General features: G+C 43.4%; 1 protein-coding gene across 1 annotated transcript; it reads left to right on the top strand.

Moving 5' to 3' along the window:
* The first annotated feature begins 103 nt into the window (after positions 1 to 103).
* PIF1 (PIF1 5'-to-3' DNA helicase) lies at positions 104 to 9,928 on the top strand. The gene is given in 13 exon segments (XM_050900798.1): positions 104 to 158; positions 161 to 591; positions 666 to 798; positions 849 to 974; positions 1,071 to 1,224; positions 1,775 to 1,889; positions 1,963 to 2,069; positions 2,487 to 2,626; positions 3,903 to 4,009; positions 4,820 to 4,907; positions 5,534 to 5,679; positions 6,668 to 6,859; positions 7,201 to 9,928. Coding segments are annotated over 13 exon segments (1,851 nt in total). The 3' UTR covers positions 7,258 to 9,928.
* Positions 9,929 to 22,719: the final 12,791 nt, after the last annotated feature.

Raw genomic sequence — 22,719 nt, 5'->3', positions numbered from 1 at the left:
GCCTCCTATTGGCCGCCGAGTTAAAGCCCCTGGCGCTGATTGGCAGCTGCTACACGCGGCGGGTTTGAACAGCCGGTGGGGCCGCGGTGGTGGTGGCGGCAGGATGGAGGATGCGGAGCTGCGCTGCACGGTGGCCGTGGAGCAGCCGCTGCCGGGGGGCAGGCCCCGCGGCGCCGCGTGATGCGGGGCGCGCTGGTGCTGCTGGGCCGTGACGGGCTGCGGCAGCCGGTGCTGCGGGTGGTCGGCGGCGGCAGCGGCGGTGCGGCGGCGGCGGCGCTGAGCTTCGTGCTGGCCGGCGACGCCGTGCGGCTCTTCACGCGGTTCGCGGGCGAAGGGCGGGCGGCGGTGCGGGTGGGGCCGGGCGGCGCCCAGGTCCTGCTCTCCGACTGCCCCCCGGACGCGCTGCGCCGCTTCCTCCGCCTCCTGCGGCTCAAGGTCGCCGCCGGGCCGCGGGGCGCGCCGCGCGGCCCCCGCCTGCTGGACCGGCCGCTGCCGGCCTTCGCCGTCATCAGCCCGGTGCAGGAGCGAGACCTGCTGCGCGCCCCCGGCCGCCTCCGCGGTGGTGAGGCGCGGGGGGAGCGCCCGGCAGAGGTGAGTCCCGAGGCGAGGGGGGCGGCCCCGGTTACCGACCGCGTTCTCACAGCGCGCCGCCGCCTGTCCCGCAGGTGCCCCGCGCGGAGAGGCGGCCCCCGGCGAGGCTCTCGGCGGAGCAGGAGGCGGTGCTGGGCGCCGTGCGGAGCGGGAAGAGTATCTTCTTCACCGGCTGTGCAGGTGAGGGGGCCGGGCGGCTGTCACCCGGTGAAGTCCTCGCGCCTCGCCGTTGACGGGCTGCTTCTCCCTCCTCTAAGGGACCGGGAAGTCGTTCCTGCTGAAGAAGATCGTGGGCTCCCTCCCTCCGAAGAGCACCTACGCTACAGCCAGCACAGGAGTGGCAGCTTGCCACATCGGTGGCACCACTCTCCACGCCTTTGCAGGTAACTGTCTGCCCGACAGCGAGGGGCTGGGAGCTCTCACTCCCTTCCCAAAGAGTCAGGAGCTTCCCGAAGCTTTGCTTTCTTCTCCCCTGCTAGGGATCGGCTATGGGGAGGCACCGCTGGACCAGTGTATTCAGCTGGCGGAGAGGCCTGGGGTGCGCCAGCACTGGCTGGCCTGCCAGCACTTAATTATCGATGAGATCTCAATGGTGGATGGCAAGTTCTTTGACAGGCTGGAGGCAGTGGCGAGGTGAGCAACTGTTAGGTCAAACAACTCACAGAAATTAATTTCCCTAAATTTCTAGGCCGCTTCTTTTCTCTGGTTATGTGAATGGATATAAGGCAACTGCTGGCATAGGACTGGAAGGAAGCATGAAATCACAACCAGCATCTGGGCAGATCTTTATCTTGAGATAGGTTTTGATCATGTCCCCACTCCCCAGCTGTGGCTGTTCTGGTTGCTGTTTCCATCTCTGGAGCCAAGTGTTGTCTATAGAGCTGAGTCCAGAATACAGCTGTCCATTTATGCTGTGCCCAGCAGTTCTCTCTTGCAGTGTAACAGCTACCAAAGAACCAAGACTGGTAATGACATCTGGGTGGGTAAGCAAAGCAAACTTCATGTCTTGTAATAGTATTGCTTAATTATTTGAGCTCTTCTGACACAGCTGAGGATAATCATCTTTTACTGCAAGTGGTGTATGTTTGAATATACTGACGGACTAAGAAGTAACTTCTGAGACCTGACTATGTCCAGGTCCTGGAGGGCATTCAAAACTTCTCCTCTCTTCCCTCCCTTTCAGGGCAGTCAGAAAACGGGATGAGCCTTTTGGAGGAATTCAGCTAATCATCTGTGGGGACTTCTTGCAACTACCCCCAGTCTGCAAGGCTAACGAAGAAACCAAGTTCTGCTTCCAGGTACAAAACTGTCCCTAAACTCATTCTCATACTTCAAGTCTGCCGCTTTCTTAACAAGAGAATGATTTGCCAGGCAAAAAGCTGGAGGAAATGCATCCACATAAACATGGAGCTGACTGAAGTGCGGAGACAGACCGACAAGACCTTTGTCTCACTCCTGAGTGCAGTCCGTTTAGGCAGGTGAGGAGAAACTGTCTCTCTTTGTAATCCCTGCTCCCTACTGACACAGCAGAGGAAAGAGCGGTTTGTCGCTTCTCTGTGCTCTACCAGGAATGCGTGGCTGGGGGCAATAGCTATAAATGCTTTAGTTGACATAAGCAGGTTTCATATATGCTGCTCTGGTAAGGAACAACCCTTTCTAGGGTCCCTCTTTGCAATTTCTGCTAAGGAACTCAATGGATCCCGAGCTGGCAGTGGCCAGGGCAGGACTGGGACACACACTTGAGCTGCTCTCCAGCTTTGTGTAGTTATCTTTCTCTGTCCTTCTCTCTAGAGGCCTGGGGCTTGCACAGCCCGATCCAGCTGTGTGGAGGTTACCGCTGATCAAGACCTGTTCCTGATCACTTTAAATAATAATCCCCTTTTCCTGGTTACCAGGTGCACAGAGGAGGTTACCAGACTGCTGATGCAGACTGCTGCTAACAGGTCTGAGCGTGATGGGATCCTGGCTACGCGGCTCTGCACCCATAAAGATGATGTAGAAATAACTAATGAGAGATGCTTGCAACAGTTATCAGGTGAACTCCTTAAAGGAAGCTGCTGGCTTTGGGGCTGAGCTCTGAGTGGATGCGATGGGGATGCTGTGGTGTCAGGAGGGAACTGGTGTTCTGTCACGCACAGCAGCACCAGTCCAAGTTGTGTGTGCTAAGGTCGAGCTGCCTGGGGAAAAACTTCACAGGTTTTTGCTTAAAAATCCACACTGTTACTTCTTGGTGTGTAATAGACAGTGAGCTCATTGCTTGTGGTGAGGTAGGGTGGGGTCATTATTGCCTCCATACCCCTGCTTTTTCTTTCTATAGCATCTCAGAAAGACTGTGCTCTATCCAGCCATGACTCGAATTAAGGGCTATTTCATTTCTGCCTCCCTGTCTGGCCATAGGGTTCTTTTTTTAGTCCTCTTTGGAGATCTGATGTTGGCAGTAGGTGAAACTGGTCATATGCTCAAAATGATGACTGCTCACTTCTTATTTACTGCTGCCTTTGATTCCTGAGCCTTCTCATGCTCTAGGAGTTATGTTGGGAAGAGAGGCAATAGTGAGCTTTCTGCTGTTAGATGTGACAAGGTTTGTATGAAGATGTCCTACCAGCAGAGCAGAATGGATATTAAAAGAGGAATTGCTGGTAGAAACTGTCGTGGCTTAACCCCAGTTAGCAACTAAGCACCACGCAGCCGCTTCCCCCTCCCAGTGGGGTGGGGAGGAGGAAAGGAAAAAAAAAATTAAAACTCGTGGGTTGAGATAAGAACAGTTTAATAACTAAAGTAAAATATAATACTAACAATAGTAATAACGAAATATAATAATAGTAATGAAAAGGAATATAACAAAAAAAGGAGGCGGGGGGAAGGAAAAAACCAACAGTGATGCACAATGCAATTGCTCACCACCCGCTGACCAATGCCCAAGCCGCGATCCACGCCTCCTGGCCAACTCCCCCCAGTTTATATACTGGGCATGATGTTCCATGGTATGGAATACCCCTTTGGCTAGTTCAGGTCAGCTGCCCCGGCTCTGCTCCCTCCCAGCTTCTTGCACACCTGCTTGCTGGCAGAGCATGGGAAACTGAAAAATCCTTGGCTTAAGATAAGCGCTACTTAGCAACAACTAAAACATCAGCGTGTTATCAACATCATTCTCACACTAAATCCAGAACACAGCATTGTACCAGCTACTAAGAAGAGAATTAACTCTGTCCCAGCCAAAACCAGGACAGAAATAAATGCTGAGCCTCCTGCAATGCTGTGTGGAATATGTTCAATGGTTGCAATTTGTCACATCTTTCTTTCCTTAATAGGAGAAGTGCACACTTTTGAGGCTTTGGACAGTGACCCAATGCTAGTGAAGTTGATTGATGCTCAGTGTCCTGTGGGTGGTAGAGTTGAGCTAAAGCTTGGAGCTCAGGTGAGTGTGTGTACATACATTCGTGAAAGACCAGCAGATAAATGGCATAAGAGAAATAAAGGAATAGCAGATAAATGTATAGAGTAGATTAATGTATAGAATGCAGATTCTGTATAGAACAGCTATGCCAGGCCAACAGAAGACTCTATCCCAATCTTTGTATCCTTTCTGCTTGGAATCTTATCCAGACAATTAGTTTGATTTGAATGCAGGTCCATGTCTTGTGGACAGTGGTGACTGCTATGATTTTAACACACATTTCCAATCAGGTTTAGAAGATTGCAGGTAGCAGAGAGCACAGGCAGTCCTTGCCTGCAGTCTCAGCTCCAGATACAGTAGCCCTCCTGACCTGTAAGGGTATGGCACAGCTTGCCAAATTTGCAGGACTGGGAACCTTGCTATGAGCTAGAGCTGTCAGAGTGGAAAGGATGCAGGATTGCGCTTAGCAGCAGCACTGTTTGCCTTGGGAAGTTGTTCCTTAGGTGTTCCCAGAATCTCTATATATGTCTAGGCTGGTTGGTGTTTAGGGAAGGGGAATCTGTTCCCTGGATCTGAGCTGCTTCTGTTCACAGCTGTGAGCTCAAGTGAAGTGTTCAGTGCTGCAGAATGATGTAGTTGGGAATCCCAGGAAGGAAAGGCTGTAAAATAATTTCAGTCAAATTGGAGTTGGTGCTCTATCCTGCAATAGGATGATGTGGCCATGGCCATATCAGCATGCTGTGCTTATGCTTCCTGGCTAGAAGCTTAGCTGCAGGTGGCTGAACAGGCTGTAAAGGCAGTGCATGAAGGGATTTTTCTTTTTCTCTGTAGGTGATGCTAGCTAAGAATCTGGATTTGTCTCAAGGGCTGGTGAATGGGGCACGAGGAATTGTTGTAGGATTTGAAAGTGAACAGAAGGGTAAGTAAACTTTTTGATCTCTTATTGAAGAAAGAGGTAAAAAACCAAAACAATTTATCATTGATGGCTGATGATTTGTTAATTTTGTTTACTGCTTGGTAAGAATAATTTGAGGGAAAGCAGGGAGGAGGTCTTCTCTGCAGTGAGAGGCTTGGGGCTTTCATGAGCTATGATGTCATGTGCTGCATCAGCTGTAGCTATCTGTAGGGCCTCGTGTTTTCTTTTCTTTATTCTCTAGATGTGTATGCTCATTTGCGTTTCCTGTCTGTTCTGTTGAAGCAAGTCTTGGTGGTTTTTCTATTTGTTTGTTTTTCTCAGAGAATAATGTTCTGTTAGCTGCATTGTGTATTTTTCTCTGCATCTCAGCTGATAAATTACCTGACTTTAATTCTCCTGCTTAAGTAGGTCCCAAACATCATTTCAGGACATCCTATTTACTGTGTATGGGTTTAGGGTTTTTTTTGGTGTGGGATTTTCTATTTTTTAATGCAGCCCTAAAATTCACGGAAGATTGACATGGGGAAGGAGGGGAAAAAAAAAAACCAAAACCTGTTCTTAGGCTGCTGGCTTCCTGGCTGTTGTGTCAGGAATACATCCCTGTTTCTCTCCTGCTCCCATTCCTACAGGGCTGCCTAAGGTGAGGTTTCTCTGTGGGGTCACACAGGTCATCAGAATGGAGAAATGGGTCTTCAAAGGACCGTCAGGAGTTCATCTGAGTCGTCAACAGTTGCCTTTAAAATTGGCATGGGCCATTTCCATTCACAAGAGTCAGGTGGGTGTTCTTATATAGCTGTCTGTAGACTTTTACACCATCATAAGCCTTATTTCCTGGGTGACCTTGCATTGCTGGTAAAACAGGGGAAAACTGAAAGGCCCTCGTTGTGGAGGACCTCTAGAATATGTGTGTCTAGCTGCAGAGAATGCAGCACCTCTTCTGCTTGTGATGCTTGTCTATAGGGTTACAGGCTAGCAATACTGCTAGTGTTTCCATAAGGGTGCTGCCATCTGCATAGTTGGTGTTAGACTATAAAGCAGCATTATTTACCGCTGTGGGCTGATCAGGGTAGTGTTTCCCTGATAGTCATCAGCATTAGTGATGCTGAGGTTTGCAGTGTACCTGAGGAAGCTGCAGGAGTCACAGCTGTGCTCTTTGGGCTGGACTCCCCCTTTGGTGGTGTGCTGGGTTTTTTCAATGTAACTAATACAGTTCCTACCTTTCCAGAAGACTTCATACACTTTGATAAATACTTGTCTTGGTATTAGACCTGTGAGTTTGTTCCCATGCCACTGCTTAAACCAGGCCATGTTGTAAATTCTACTGCCTCCTGGGATGTCTCTTGGTGTAGACAGGGCTGGCCAGGCCTAACCCAAACTCTGTCTCAGATGGTCTGTCTGGGGACTGCTTGAGACTGGTGGCTGCTCCAGTTAATTACTAGGAGTGAAAACAGCATTTCTTTCCCTGCTGTGTTGATTATATGGGATTTGTGGAGTTTCACACAACAAGAGGCTCACTGGAGTTAGTTAGTGGACCCTATTGTCTGCTAGCAATTTCCTGACAATGGAAAACTGTCCTTTTCTTTCTACTGATTCCCATCTTTTAATCAGTTACATAGTCAAACAAGAGACTTCCTTTTTTTTGTCAAGCCTGTACACCAAGGATGGTACCTTTGACAGACTCACAGGACAGGTTAGTGTTGATACAGCACAGTGTTCTTTTCTGTTTGTTTGCTTTGTAACAAACTTCTCTGTGTCTTTGATAGGGCATGTCTTTAGATTGTGTGGAAATCTCCCTGTCTCGTGTCTTTGAAAGTGGGCAGGCTTATGTAGCCCTCTCCCGAGCCCGTAGCCTTGCAGGTCTCCGTGTTCTGGATTTTGATCCGAAAGTAGTGAGAGCTGATCCTTCTGTGTTGCAGTTCTATAGACAGCTGAGACGTCATCAACTTCTAACCCAGGTAAAGAAAAATCCCATGCTAGCAAAGCCTGCCTCATGCAACCAGGATGAGAGATGTTTGCGCTGAGATGCTACTTTTTCTTCCTAAGCAAGATCATTCAAATTAAAACTTGTAGTGACAGGAGAGATGAAACTGCAGAGAGGGAGTGTGGTGGGGCAGCTCTTGGTGGCAAAATATCTACTGTAGTGTTGGGATTGTATAACACTACCTGGCCCTGTGGCTGAAAGGATGGGTTGGGATTCTTTGATCCTCCTCTTGCAGTAAGGACTGAAGGGGAAGAGGGCAACAAGCAATCTCTTCTATTTTTTTTTTTTTCTTCTCTCCTCCCCCCCTGCCCCCAGGATTCACTACATGCCCATTCAGGTGCTGATGAGAAGGAGAACTGGAAATGCAGCTGAGAATGCTGATGCCTCCAAGAGGCCAGAAGAGCACAGACCGCTGAGTTGCAGTGATCTTGCTATCGACTATATTTGCTAACATAGATAAAGTCAAAGGAATCTTTTAAGATGTTTGCTTCATTCAGCTGACTGGATGTGTAGAAGTATCTCCGTCTTGTGCCTCTCAAATTTGGAAAGCTTCTGTAGCCCCTCTCTGGGCTGACAGCCTTGAGTACTTCTATGTCACAGATGCAACTCTAGCAAACAAAATGGGTGAACAAGGACGTGCCTGAGGGACCTTCCTACGGTTCTATCCTGTCTGCCTGGTTGCATTTTATTCTTCACATATGTAGACTGAAACTTGTATGCCTTTCTTCAAGTATAGCACGGTTGAGAGATGGAAGGTTTGTGTCCTCTTTGCCTGGATGGATTGGACCTGTTCACAAGTGCTGCTGACACAAGGGAAAGCAGTGCTAAGTATCTGGAGTACATGCTTGATTCTCTTGCAAGCGAGGAGCTGCCAGGAGCTGAGATATCACTTTATAGCATGCTGGGGTGTTCTTGCCTTCCAGATGCTTAACACCAGGAGGCTTTGCGTAACTTCCTCCACAAGCAGAACTGTAAGAGTTATACGTTGCCTGTTATGCTGATACATAGCCTTTTTATTATTCTGTTGCATACAATAAGATGTGACTTTTATTTTTTTAACCTTCCAAGATGAGCTGGCACTGTTTAAAAATAGGAGAAAGTCCTACATCTTCTACCCATAATTACAGCAAGAAGGGAGTGAGAGGAGATGGGTGCTGGTGGGAGCCCCTCTTGTTTAAACACATGAGGCTTCCTCGAATGGGAGGGAGTTTCTGCTGGAAACAATGTAACTAAGGTGGAAGTTGAATGTGCAATAGGGAATAATGGCCAGGGACATGTGAAGTAAGCTGTAACTTCACCTGTTTCAGCAAAAGCACAGATGAGCAGGACTAATACACTGTCTTTTTGAAGTCTTAATAAAGGAGAAGCTTTTGTCTTTGTATTTTAGCACTTAAAGCTTAAGTAACTTGTATATTTTTAAATGTTTAACATGTGGGAATAATGTGAAATATCAACATCCAGCTGGAACTCGTCTCTTGCAGGGGAGTGTCTCTGCAACAAAGCCTCTGCAGTTGGAGCGAGTTGAAGGCCACTTCTTGGCAGCTGCTCTCCTTAAAGCCAGGGAAGAATGTTGACTAGCCAGTGGTTAATGTAACAGAAAACAGATTTTGGTAGGATTTCAAAATGTATTTAAGTGTGGTTTGTTTTTTTTTTTTCCTGGGCTTGAGGGGTAGAGTTTTGGAGGAAGCAATAGTAAAAGACAGAAGCGTGAGAATTATTCAGAGGTGTTTACTCTAAGAAGGGGTTCTTAATGTATTGGCACATTGTTTCTTCGAAGAAGTCTGGTGGGGAGTAGATGGAAAGTACCTGAAGCTTGGGCTGGAGTCTGTGGAAGGTGAGACCCTTCCCCTCACTGCAGGCTGTTCCTGGCACTGCCTCTGGTCTTTCAGACTCTGTGTGTGTGTGTGTGTGTGTGAATTTTTTTTTTAAACAACACCTTCCAGTCCTTTGAGCTGGACTTAGCTGTTTGTTCACCTTTGGGGAGGAACTGAAAAATGGCTTTCCCATGCCCACACCCCTGGGAAGGAGGGTGCTGGCATGCTAAAGCATCACTGCTGGGGCAGATGAGCATTGAGGTCTGATTCCTTGGCCCGTGGCTCCCAGAGCCTCCACCAGATCTGGGTGAGGGCCTGACTCCATTGCAGCCCTGCACCCACAGAGGAGCTGCTGCAGGTGTCCCCACCCAGCCTGCAGGATGTGTCCCCCAGCTGGCTGGATGGCGGTACCCAGTTGGGGTGACTGTGAGCATGGAGGTGCTCAGGTTCAGCCCTTTCCTCCTGTGGTGGCACACATGGAGTGCAGGTGTGGCAGGCTGGCCCCAGCCTTTCCTTGGACACCTCTTGTTCCCTTGGCTGCACATCAGCCCTACCCTGCTCTGTGTCCCCATCTTGCAGGACTCTTGCCCTTTCCTCATGCTGCCATTCTGCGGTGGGTGCCCTGGCTGAGCCTCTGTGCTGTGCCACTCGTGGTTCCTGTGTTGTTCCAGATGGGCCTCCACAAGCATCCTCCACCTTTGTTGTGGGTTGAGTTTTTGCTTTCGTTCACCTTGTTCTACAGACCATCTGCTGATGTTGTGTCCATCTGCCCCTCATGCCCCCTGTGCAGGTGGTCAGAGGCTGTGGATGCCTTAATTGTCAAAGACAAGGCTGTCTGTGCAGGCAGGGAAGACTGACAGGTAACCTAAAAGCCCGTATGCTTGGCCAGTGGGCTGGCCTGGGGCCAGTTTGCACTCTTGTGGGTTTTTAGAGATGGCACGCTGCAGTATGAGGGCTTTGTGTTCCATCGGAGGCTGAGATGTGGGGTCTGAAAAGCTCGAGGATGTTAAAGTGAGTTTTACTGTTGGGGTAGACAGGAAGAATATGCCAGGCACTTCCAGTCATACACAATACGTTGATTTATTGACAGATTGTGTAGAAGTAATGAGATAATGCACGTTCAAATCCTTTAACATCTCTTAAAAAGTTTCTGTACCACTGTAATGACAAGATAATTTAGAGTGTAAGAGGGTTGATTATGTACAATGCAAATAAACTTTTAATTGTGATCTTGTGAAGCAACTCACTTAACTGCAGCTTTCATGGGTTTAGGGACTGAAATCTTTCCAGTTGTACGGGGTTTTTTTGGTGCCGGTTTGAGATAAAACACTAAACAACTTAAAGCTGGAAAGGGTAATAAATATTTCATGTTAGTATTAAATGTACATGAAATATTGTGGTTGCCTTCTCAGAGGTGGAGCAGTGGGAACAGAATAGCAGTGGCTTTTGAAGGGTTGGCAGCTGTCCTGAGGCCAAAAGGGGTCCATTTGTTTAAATTTTGGATGTTCTCGCTCACTTCCAGCTAAAGCAGATGTAGGGATGAGGGCTGAGGCTGAAGACTGCTATTTAAATCCTAAAAGGAGCAGTCAGGACAAATCTGAGCTGTCAGGCTCTGTCATGGCTCCCCTGCAGTCAGGATTGTGATGGGGCCTTTTTTAACAGAATAATGCTTCCATATATATGAGGTAAAAATCTTGTAAAATAAATCCTTTCTTCTTCCAAATACTCCCTAATATATTAATTTTTCTTGCAGAGGGATATTAATTAGTCTCTAGCTAGAACCTAGTACACCAACACAGGATTTTTTTTTAAACTTTTTTATTGCAGTGGCTGTACTGGAAGAACAGAGCTGCTCATCCTCTCTTCATTAGTAAGTAAAATGAAGAAGAATCTGAAGGGCAAGCAACTTCTTACATGAGGCCACCACAAGCCATCTTCAAAATGTCCCATGAAGCTGTTGCTTTCACCTGCTGAGGCAAGGTGGTTTTAGCAGGTTGGATTTTTTCAGGGACAAGTCACATGGCTTGTGACAGAGCAAGTACCTGTGCTATTCTCAGCTTACACAACTGAGAGCTTACGCTTTTCCCCTGCCCCAGCATGGATCTTCTCCACAGGCTGTAGTCCTTCAGGAAAAAATCTGCTCCACCATGGTCTGTCCAGGGGCTGCAGGAGAGTCTCTGCTCAGGTGCCCTGAGCTCCTCCTCACTCTCTGATCTGGGTTCTCACAGGGCTTGTTTCTCACACTTTTTTCCTCACTCCTTACAGCTGTGCAGTTTTCCCCTTCTTAAATCTGTTACCACAGAGGCTCCACCCGTGTTGGTGATGGGCTCAGCTGTGCCCTGTGGTAGGGCTGCTGTGGAACTGGCTGGAACTGGTTGGAACCAGCCATGTCAGGCACAGGGCAGCCCTGACCTGTCCTCACAGAGATTCCCGCCAACACCTGGGCATGGGTACCTAATACACCAAGTATCAAATGGGTTAGCTTCCTTCAAAACTGCCTCTCTAATCTCTCCTGTAGATGCGTGTAACTTTTGTGTGGTTGGATATCCTGGGATACAGAAGTAAGGCTGGAGGCGCTGTGGCAGGTAAAAAGGGAAACGGCTAGTGGCGGAGGAACCGCCATTTCTGTGTGGCGGATGGCAGGAGGCAGAGGTAGAAGGTGGCCTGCAGTGCAGCTGGAGTCCAGCTAAAATGAGAGGCGCGCCAAGACGGTGCATGGCAGTGCAGTGAATGGCTGAGGTTTCATTACCATACTCGAATAAATATGAGGAAATAAATATTGTCTCTCCACTTTCACAAACTGAAGAAAAAGTATTTAAACATGGCTTTTGCCTTAACTGCAGCTATAATTAAGTGAATTAAACTACAAGTTTGATTCATAATTGGTATTTCTGTTACCACAAAGTACAGCCATTCTCTTTTCAAATAGATTAAGCCATAAGAAACTGCTTTATACCAGCTAAAGCTTCATAATACATTTATGTGTTATTGGAAGCATAATTCACATGCAGAGTGTTATTAAACCCTTACCAGCTTCCAGTTTAAATCTTTGTACAGTGATTTAACTCCCTTCTCGTTCTTTGTGTGACACTTTCATAACAACTAAACATGAATGTGTCCTTGCAGTCTGTACCCAGAAGTCCTGTGGTGTGCAGGAAAGGCAGCAATAGTCCTGTTGGTCTCAGATGCTGTAATAAGATTGTGTCCGTGAATTAGATCTTCCTATCCAGAATTGCTTTGAATAGATCAAATAAATGCTACTCTTAAGTAATGGAAATACAGTACATTATAGGCTATGCTATGAATGCTAATAATGTCATTTTTCTCACAGATGTTAAAAGTTTCTCATTTTGTATTATGCCACTGTGACATGCAATTGTCTTTTGCTGCTAAATCTAAGCAGTTCTATTATTAGCAGGAGAAAAGACCTGAATTACTAGAGATTGCATTTAGATGTGTAAAATCTCTCTCTTGCTCTTTCCTGTATGATTATTTTATGCTTGTTTCTATTACAGATTATAAGGATGTTGGATGGAATTTTTTAGCTAAGCTACTGACTAGTATATAACTTACGAAATCTGGTTATACAAGCAAAATAAGTTGGTAACAAGTCTAAGAGTAAACTTCTTTGCTTATAATTATTGAATACTGCACTATCTGATTTTTTTTTTTAAATCTGTTATGGTGTTGATACAGGGGGCTGTCATGTGACACAGAACCTATGAGAGGCCTTCTGGGATGGCAGCTGGAGGCTAGGTAGGCACCAAGAGCATCTTAAATGGTACCACGTGCCTATGTGCGAGCAACTGAATTAAGCCCATAATGTCCAAATGTAACTGTAACACATGTTTTTACCAAATTGTTTATTACAATCTTTTTGCAAGAAGGTAGAGCTACAATAAAGATGCCTCTGACAGAAATTTGATTAAGATTTTATTATTTTTTTCATCATATGAAGTTTGGCATTTTAGGGTTTTTTCCTCTTATTTCTTAAAACATGGTTTTTATCAACAGGTAGGTGAATATGTATATGAATCACACCTTTCATCTACTCTTCCCAAGTCACTAGGCTATATCAGTTTTCTGTAAGTACATATATTCTTTTTTTTTTTTTCAAATTATTATTAACACTCTGAGAATTATAGGAGGATTTGCCCAGACTTTCAATTGGGGGTTGGGAGTTAGTCCAGGTCTTCAAAGATTCTGGATCCTGCTTCGCTTATTGAAAGATCTGTGATTCCCTATCATCAAATATCAGCTTAGAGAGGATATAATGTATTTTGCAGATGATGCTAGACATTAAAGTAAAAACATAAGTAAAGCTTCTTAAGATTATTCCAGTAGCTAATAATTCACAAAAGCAAGGCAACACATATCTTTTAATATCTTCAGCTGAAGGCTGGACAGACCTATTGAATATAACAAATCAAATATGAAAAACTATTATGTAGATTAATATAAGAATAACTTGGTTTAAAAAAAGCTTTTAAAATTTGTAATTTATCTTGGAAGTCATACGTAATGATCATCTTGGTCTTTAAGTTGTTCTGTGAAAACATTCCAGGTAAGCTACCTTCATGTTTGTGTTGGATTAGTGGGACACCTTGTAATAAAATATTTGATCATAATAACACCAGGTACTTTCAACTGACACTTTACAATACAAAGTAAATTTTTAAAATAGATCTTGAATCTTGAGCAGTGAGTTAGTATTTAATTGCCAGAATTTCAATGCATAATGCATTAGGCAGAGGGATGTTACCAGAATGAATTTAATAATAACGGAAGTTTTGAAATAGTTTGGTTTTTACATGTTTTCTCTTCAGATGAAAGAGATCTTACAATAGCCTTAACCATTTTACTTGTGACAGTAGCAAGCTATGGCTATTTTAACATAAAATCCACACTGAAAATAGAACGCATCAGATGATTCAGTCAGGTCAAAATGACAAACTTTCATAAAATGTTGTCCCCTTGTCTTCATTAGCCATAATTATTACTGTCAGCTAAACTTTTGGACAAATATTATGTCTTCCTTTTGTTTTAAAAATAAAGGATAAAAATTACTCAGTGTACTAACAATTTCAAGTTCATGTTAGAGATAGAAATTACTTTTGACAGATTGCTGTGTATTCTTGTGTACTCTCCAATCTCAAAAAAAGTACAAGGTCAAAAATATTGTTTCTGATGACCTATCTATTTTAATAGAAATATTGTCAAAAGAAATGATAATCAGATTTTGACGCTTGTCCTGGGAGTGTCATCAAGGGCCTCTATAAAATATAACACATCAGAAACATCAGGCAAAAAGTCGTAAGTGTAATGCTCATTCAATACTTCCATAAGGTACAGATCATCTTACAGTGCTAAGTTTTGGGATCAGGACACTAATGAAAAAGTATCAGCCCTCTGACAACCTTTGCTATGGGTTTCAGATGTTCTTTTAAAAAAACCCCAACCAAACAAAAAAAAAAAACCCCAAACAGCAAAAACACTTTTGTGACTCAAGGCATTTCACTGTCAATGGAAACTAGGGCTAGAGGGAACCTCAAGCACAAAGACTGCATTTGATACGGCTTTTCCTGCAGCAGAAGGAGGCCTCAATGAAGAAAGAATTCAGCACTGTATCAAGTTGTAACAACTCCAGCGTAGGGTGCTTGGAGCAGGATATAAAGCTAAGGTGAAAGCTCTGTCAAAAACTGAAGATGAAGAGAGCGCGTGACATCTGAAGGACTCTGTCTAGAACCAGAGAAACTGAATCATTAGGAATATGTCCAGCTCAAGGCCTGCAGGTGCAGTAGATTTAGAATAGTTACAAAGTATGTTTCCAGATTCAATACACCTATGGGCCTTTGTGATAGTTAAGAGATCTAGTGTGGTCAAAAAGTATCTGAAAGAGCTGGAGAAGTCACAAGACCAGTACCATCCTTTAGCACCTTCAGTCTTACTGTGGAATGGCTAGAAGTATAACAATAGAGGTAATGATGTCTAGGAAGGAGGGCTAGGAGCAGCACTGAGGCAAAGCCAGTTCAGTAGAGCTTGCAGTGCTTTGATGGGCACAGAAGGGAGATAAGCTCAAATTAAAAAGGAGCTGCTGGCCATGTTCTCTGCCACAGAATGAGTTTGTCAGTTCACCCTGGGGCACCAGACGGACATGCAGTCTGTTCAGAAGCCATTGGGAAGCATTATGGTGAAGCTAGTGCTGAAGGCAGCCAAATGACTATAACCCTTGTTAGGTGCATACCAGTCCAATGAGATGATGATAAGGTACTCCCCAAAAAAGTCATGGCTAGGGGTGGATACATTGGATATGCTGTCCAGACTACAGTGTAGACAACTTTTTTTGAACAGAAGAAAACCTACCAACGTGCTTCAGTATATCTTTTTTGGCACTCATGAAGTATGTTTTACTACAATGGACTGTTTGAAGGCGGAGGGGAAAAACCCAAACGTATTTCCAGGACATGTAAGAGGTGACAAAATATGCATGTAGGTGGTATATAGAATACATGAGATGATGATATGTCCACAGGCTGGTTAGGTATAACTTGTATCTATATATAGATTTCAGCCCAAACAAGTGGAAAAAGACACCAAAAACTTGATAAAACTTACCAAAAAGGAAGAAGTAACAATTAGTATGGAGCCTAAATGGAGGAGAGGGTATTGCAAAGGAAATGAGTTTAGATTCTGCAATGCTCCCTTTTCTTCAAAAGGATCTAGTTTACTTTTAAGAGTATGGAGCACTTTGATTTTTTTTTTTTTTTTTTTTTTTTTCCAGAGCACAGTCGATGGAGCATATTTCGTCTTTACCTCTCAGTTCATAAAGACTTCATCTTGCTCTTGCTGAAATATTTGCTGGAAATCAAAGGTGAATTCTTTGCTTAGCATGCTGACAGGGGAGATAACTGCTTTATATCTGCTTTTTTTTTTTTTCTTTAGGGTTTGGCTGGGAGTTCCTTGTTTATTTTGGAATTCCAATCAGAGACATCTCCATGTTTCAGAGAATTTAGTTGTGCTAAAACCCCAAATCAGTATGCTCTCTATAGTGAAAAGCAAGCTACATCTTTTTCAATATTTGTTTTGCGTATTTTCCAACAACTGAGGGGAAAGCAGCTACCTAACAAGTATTTTGATAGAAAATGCTGCTCAGGGAATAGACTTTAAAAACCAGCTCTTCTTTTGGAGGGAAGAGAAGTTGATCTGATGTTATTGAACACTCCAAAGTAAACAGCTGCTGTTCTGTTCACTTTTAAAAAAGTGTAGGATTGTTTTCTGTCTCTAAAACATGCAGTTTCATTAAAGAGAAGATAATGGACAATAAAAGCAGGGGAAGAGTGCACATTTTGATCTTAAATGCTTTGTAAGTGACATACATACTGTTAGAAGAAAACTGCGTTGCCTACTTCAGCTGCATAAACTTTGATAGTAGGCTGGAAGCTGCTGTTATTTTCTATCAAATAAGATAAGATTTTAAAAAATCAGTTCTACAGCTTATAAGCAGTATGGAGGCTTAATTTTTTCCCTATGCTCCATTCTACAAATATACTAAACATTAACAATCAATTAGCTACCAGCGTGCCAGACTGTTCCTTAATATGGAATGTCTGCTGTGTCTTAATTTTTGCCTTGAAAAGGTATTTTCATAGAGCTAACTCATAATATCTCACAGTCTCAGGGCAATCCCAACTAATCATTTTGATACTTAGACCCTTGACTGCCTCTTGGAGCTCCTTTGCCAAGGGGTTCCTTCATAACCTCTCAGGGAATATGACATGCACCTGTACAGATGCCAGTGTGAGACAAGTCATGTGGAATGCCTCAAGGATGTAATAAATATTGTATGCAATGCAAATTCTGTTGACAGAGATATCCGAGAGAGTGGAATTCTTATCCAGCTATTTGAAGGACTTTGTATGGAAATTAACTACTAGTAGTGCTGTAGGAATTGCCGTATTGTATCAGACTATCAAGTTTGATTTCTTGCCTTTAGCAATGCCTACTGTTTTAGAATCTGGTTATTCAGAGAATGAAGGACTACCCTTCTATGAATATGCCCATCTAAGTCACTCAGAGAGAAGGGATACTTCTTCAGGGAAGAGGGGTAGATTCTTTGTTGATTTTTTTTTTTTTTTTTGCAAGCCATAACCTCCTTCCCTGAAAGATGACATTACAGTATCCTTGAAACACACACATCGACATAGCTACAACAGGTCTAATTACTGCACTTTAAAAAAAAAAAAACAACTCTGTAAATATTTTGTGTCCAGTTTCTTTAACTACAGTTGGAAGAACTTTTTACCTGATCCATCTTCAGTTTACTCATCTTTAGTTTATCAGATATTTTTCCCTGTACTGCCAGCTGAAGAGCAGCATAATTTTCTTATCACACTTCATTTTCAAATGTATCAATTAAAACCCTTTCTTTAAGTTGTTTAATGTGACTAGTGTTTAGAAAGACATATGCATTCTCTTGAGTTTGGCTGGCCTTCTCTTGAGTTTCAGTAGGGGCCCTAGCTACTGGGCAAGGTGGATCAGACTTGTATGGACTGCAACTGGGAGCCTGGATGCACAGAATAAGCTGTGCTATCGTCAGTCTGGTCAGACATAACCAGTGTTTAGACATTTTCTATTTATTCCTTTTCCTTCAATTTCTTACAAGGAACATTCAGGACATGTAGGACCTATAGTCCATTTCATTCAAATTTATGTCAAAGCATGTCAGAAGCTATATATAGATAAGAATTAGACTATCAGAATATAGTTTTCTCTTGCTGTTTTCACTAACAGCTGTTTGAAAACAGTAATAGCCAGTGAAAATATGGAAAGACATGTAGAACTTAGGGCCCACTAAATATGACATTGATTAAATTCATAACAAGATCACTTCCTGTTCAGGAAAGCTTGCTCAGCCAGCCGCAGAAAAGAGGAAAAGACATAGATATCCACCCTGGCTTTATTTTCAGTACTCAAATCTTGTGTGTTTCATCCTCAAGGTTCAGCAGTGTGTTTACACTAAAGCTTTATCAGGATCTGTATTATTGAAAGCCTGTCCTGAAGAGAAGCTAACAACACATTACCGCAGAAATCACTCCTGGCAGTGGAAACTTAAATGCAGCTTAATTGCATAAATATAGGCAAAGCTCAAGGCATCTACATGCTGCAGCAGAGGTAGCTTAAAATAACATATTCACAAACTGCTCAGTTCTGGTAACAACTGATAACCAGCATGAATGTACAACATAGCAAAGTAATTATATACATTTATATCCATCCCCTCTCTACAAGGAACCAAAAATGTTGTTCTTTCAAAATATTCTATTGCAGTGTATGAGACTTGACTAGACATTGGCGTGATGAGATAAACTATTTAATTGGGGCTTTAGCACACTAGTGACTTATCACAGTATTTGGGATTCGGTGACTAGGGAGCCATTAAAGATTATATTTCCTGAAGAACTTGAAAATGGCATGTCCTTTCCACTTGCTTTCCCCTAAGACGACTCTTCTGAATATCCTATTTGCCTTTTGGAATCTCCTTGTTTTTCTCTGTGTCCAGTCTCCAAGGGGAAGCTTATCTTGGAGTTGTTCTCCCAGGTTAAATACATTGCCTCCATCTATTTCTCTAGCCAGATGAAAGTCTCTACTTATCTAAAGGTATTTGATGCTGTATTAACTTGTGCTTTTTCTCCCTCTGCAATACACTGCCTGCATTCAGAAGGCAGCTACAATCAGGGAGGCATTGGGAGTTTACTGCTGGAAAGGTTTACAGTGTGTGTCATGCTGCAAAAAAAAAGAGAAAAGTTTTGTGTGGATGTCCAGTGATTCTCACAGGTTCTGGGAGCATCCCACTTTCCAGATATGTACGTTCCAACTTTTCTTAATAAGTGATAGGAAAGGTGGAGACACTCTTATCTTAAAGTCAGAAGAACTACAAACTTGTGTCTCCTAATTTTATGTTCTGCATCCGATAGAATGGGACACTTTGTAAATGCTGCATACTGGTTATGGTCCAGTTCACTCAGACTATCTCTGCATTTCCAGAAGCGGAAAAAAATGATCACAATAGAGAAACAGCAGCAGGATACAGCTGAGGGCAATGCCTGCTGTTCTATGGTCTTGAGGATGAGGAAGGGTAAAGGAAAAGTTAAAAAAGAGGCTAAGCACTGAATCTCTCCAGTCTGACCAAACAGTCTGAAATACCCTGCTTCATTTTCACATGTTTGTGTATATTGTTGATCCAGTCGTGAGCCTGCAGTTTGACACAACTGGGAATATGCTAATTTACAAACTGAAAGGGCTTGTAATTTTTTGCTGGTGTTTAATATACATGAATTCAATTCCTCCTTCGTGGTTACCAAAAATACCAGGCTTTATTCACACGTCCTTTTTGGATGGTAAGGGGAAAGAGTAGAGGGTGACAAGTTTTTAGTATTTAGTAAGTGTTTAGTATTTTAATACTGTATACACTGCATAATGAATATTACTAGGATCATCTTGATAGAGCTGTAGCTGTCAGTGGGTGAGGCAATTACTAAGTGAGGGCATAGAAATACTCTTGAATCAAGACTCTGCAATAAGCTGTCATATAGGTACTAGAGAGAATATATTTCATAGTAAAACATAATTTATTATATTTATGCAGATTTGGAAATTGCTGAACAGCTGGGCAGTCAAGTTACAGGGCTGTGTATGTGGGTATCTGCTTGTGCTTTATCTTCTGCAGGAGTAGGAGGATTCCTACACCACTTGTTTGCAGAGATGGGTTCTACCAGTTGGAGAACATAATAGCCTTCCCTTAGGTACTCCCATCAAGCATCTGTTCAGCAGGCACCCTAAAAACCCAGCTCTGAAACACTACTGCACCACTTACCACTTTTTTCCTCTCCACAAATATTTCTCACCCCCGGATTCTTAGGGTGCTGAGTTTTATGCCCTTCTGAGCAGTGGGACATGGAGGAGATTATTTTGTTGGCTTCAACTTGTTTTCCCAGAATGCTTGACTCTTACTGACAGTCATTGTCTTCCATTCTTTCATCCCACTGGTAGGCTTCCTGTGCCTCAGGATAGTCTTTAAATCAAAGAGCCTGATCTTCTGATATGCTGATCTCCTACCATTCCACCTGACTTCAGTTGGCAGTGTGAGTGCTCAGCACTACTGAAAATTAGCCTCCACGTGTGTAACTGGTAGCATGTGCCCTTTGTTAGCACTGGCTCTGGCTCACTTGTGCTGATTTGCTGCTTTAGTAGCTTTGAACTTTCTTAGGTCACTGAATCACAATTCATTTCCTATTGGAGTTGATGATTGTATGGGAAAAGCTTTGTCTTGTGAGAGACAAAGGGAAAGGGTAAAGGTAAACTGTTATACAGAAGAAGCAAGATATTTTGTTTTAAACTCTGTTTCCATGATGCAATGAGTTGCTCACCAGTTGTATTTGTACAGGCTTATTGAATTTGAATTCAGAGGGCTAATCAGGGTTGAAATTTTCGTCCTGTGTTTTCCTAACATGATTTTCCTAATGTGTCCAGTTAGCCAGATCACCACCGCATATGACCTGTAACCTAAGGCTGACCAGGACATTTTCTAAATTATATTGGCTTAAATGTGTAACTGCTTATATGAATGAAGATCAATGACGTTCTGCAGTGGACAGGCCTAACATGTCAAGACCATCTCTGCAGTTCTGTGGTCACATAGTGAGGTTAAATAAGCTGAAAACTATCTCTAGTTCTAAGCTTCCTGAGCCAGATACGCAAGATTCACAGAAAAGCTACCAGCTTGCTTTGAGAAATCTCTTCTTTGCCATTTAAGACACTGAACTTATGCCTCTAATCAGGCTGGTAACTGGAGGTAGCCGAGGGTGCTGGCTGCAGCTATCTGTGCTTGTTCCTAGAGGCCAGCATATCTCAGAAAGCTGGAAATTCAATGCAGTGACAAGTGCTAAGGGATAAAAAGGGATCCTACCAAATGTCCAAAGATGATGCTGATGAGAGCAGAAGGGCACTCAGGCATTATCATTTTACAAGGATTTTTAGAACACTGTGAATTCAGCATGAGGAGGGATAGTCATGGGTACAGCTTACCACAACATCCTTCTGGGACACAGGAGAGATGCCCCTGAAATTTGCCCAGGATAGACCAACTTGCTGGTCCCCGAACAGATCTTTTTAATACAGCACCAAGCCAGTTGTCCAGCAGATTATTTCCTTTGGAGCAACCTGTACACCCAGTGGTAGAATTGGCATGGCAAAAATTCTCTATCATCTGTGCTTTCAGGTAAGTCAACAATTAAGAACACAAAAGGCAAGAATATAGCAGTGCATTATTAGCCTTCCTAAGGTTCTTGTGAGCAAAGGCTGCTCATGAGGTATGCCAGCTAAGCACGTTTGTCTGCCTGTCTCAGCTATATTCCCTTGTAATCCAGCACCATTGTTTCTGCAGGAGTTGGTTGTTTTGGCATGCTACATAACTGCAGTATTTCAATCACATAGCATAGAGGATGTAAACTAATGGGATTTTACATTCTTTCAATAAGGTGTTACTGAAACTGGAAGACCACAGCAAAATGACAGTGGGGCAACTGTCTGTAGCTATACAAAAGAGATGCACAATAGCTGTAATGATTGCGTGCTTAGCATACACCAACATAATTCATCCTCACAACATCTTTGTCCTATGATGAAGGAAGGTTAAATGATGTTGCAAACATTGCTCAGAGAGAGAGATGGCACTGTAGTCCTCTAGCTGTGACTGCCAGTAAGGACAAACTGTGTGTGTAGAAACTGGGAAAAAAGCAACCTTTAATTGCCATCTTATCCTTTGTATTTATCTATTTCAGCTGAGAGCAGTGCCTTCTAACTGCACCAAGGTAATTTCAAAATGGAATAAAACCAGCATGAACTCAAGTGAATACATAAAAGGTGGGTTGAGGTTCCTACACCATAGAAACATATTAGAAATAAAATGCTCCATTTCTGCCCCCTCTTAATCCCCCAAAACATCCTTTATTTGCACTAGAAGGGCTTTCTATTGTAGTATCATGTGGTCTGTGATTATCTTTTGAAAGAAAAAGCTACAGAACACTCAAGTCACAATCTAAAATCAATGCATCAAGTACAGTGGTCGGGCTATTTCTTGTCCTCCGTAACTGTTTGTGGTGGTAATGATAAAAAAACCTTGGCACTTCCAAAACAATTAATGTCATTAATGTGCTATAAAAACAATTAATTAAGCTCCCCCAGGAAAAACATCTCTGTGTCTTTTGCCTCCCACATCTTTCTGTTTTGCAGTCAAGTTTTCAGACCTGCAGATCTGGGAGACAGTTTGTATGAAAGAATTTGGGAGAGATTCTCTTATGTAGCAGGTACAACTGGCAGGAAGGGTGAAAAAAATCCTTATGTTAATTTTTCCACTTACATTTTGGCTATTGAATGGACCAAAATAAGGTAAGTTAGGGGCTAGTTCAGTGTACGGCTGACTCCACAGTGATTTTCTGTGGGTGGCTTTGTGGTTAAGGGCAGTATTCAGCACTGCAAATGCAGCCCCAGATGCGCCCGCCCTGACTAGTACCTGACCCTTCCTCTCTGTGGCAGGAACCGGGTAGGCTTGTTTAATCTGTCCTAAATGACCCATTTATAGACGACATTTTCCTCCTATGTGGTTGAAGCTCTAACATCGTGTTATCTTTCCAGAGTGGCATGTGAGGGAGTGAGGTGGCCTTGCTATGTACTGCAAAGTTGTCTTTGCTAAACTTGGGCAGTTTCTGAACTTGAATTTGAAATAGGAATTTCTCACGGTATCTATAGGAAAGTGGTCAGCTGATGGCATCATCAGCACAGTTTGATTACCTAAATTAGATTCCAGTTGTCCGCTTTGGTTTTCTAGCATCTACTTTAAAATTCAATTAAAGGTGAAATGAGACACCGAATGGAGTCCCAGCAGTAAGCAATAAATGGGGATGGATTTGAACTATGTCAATCTAACATGATGGAAAGAAGAAACCAATACATACAGAGAGAG

This window comes from Gymnogyps californianus, chromosome 8 (assembly GCF_018139145.2).
Source record: "Gymnogyps californianus isolate 813 chromosome 8, ASM1813914v2, whole genome shotgun sequence".
Lineage (NCBI taxonomy): Eukaryota > Metazoa > Chordata > Aves > Accipitriformes > Cathartidae > Gymnogyps > Gymnogyps californianus.
This window is presented reverse-complemented; position numbering and strand designations above follow the sequence as displayed.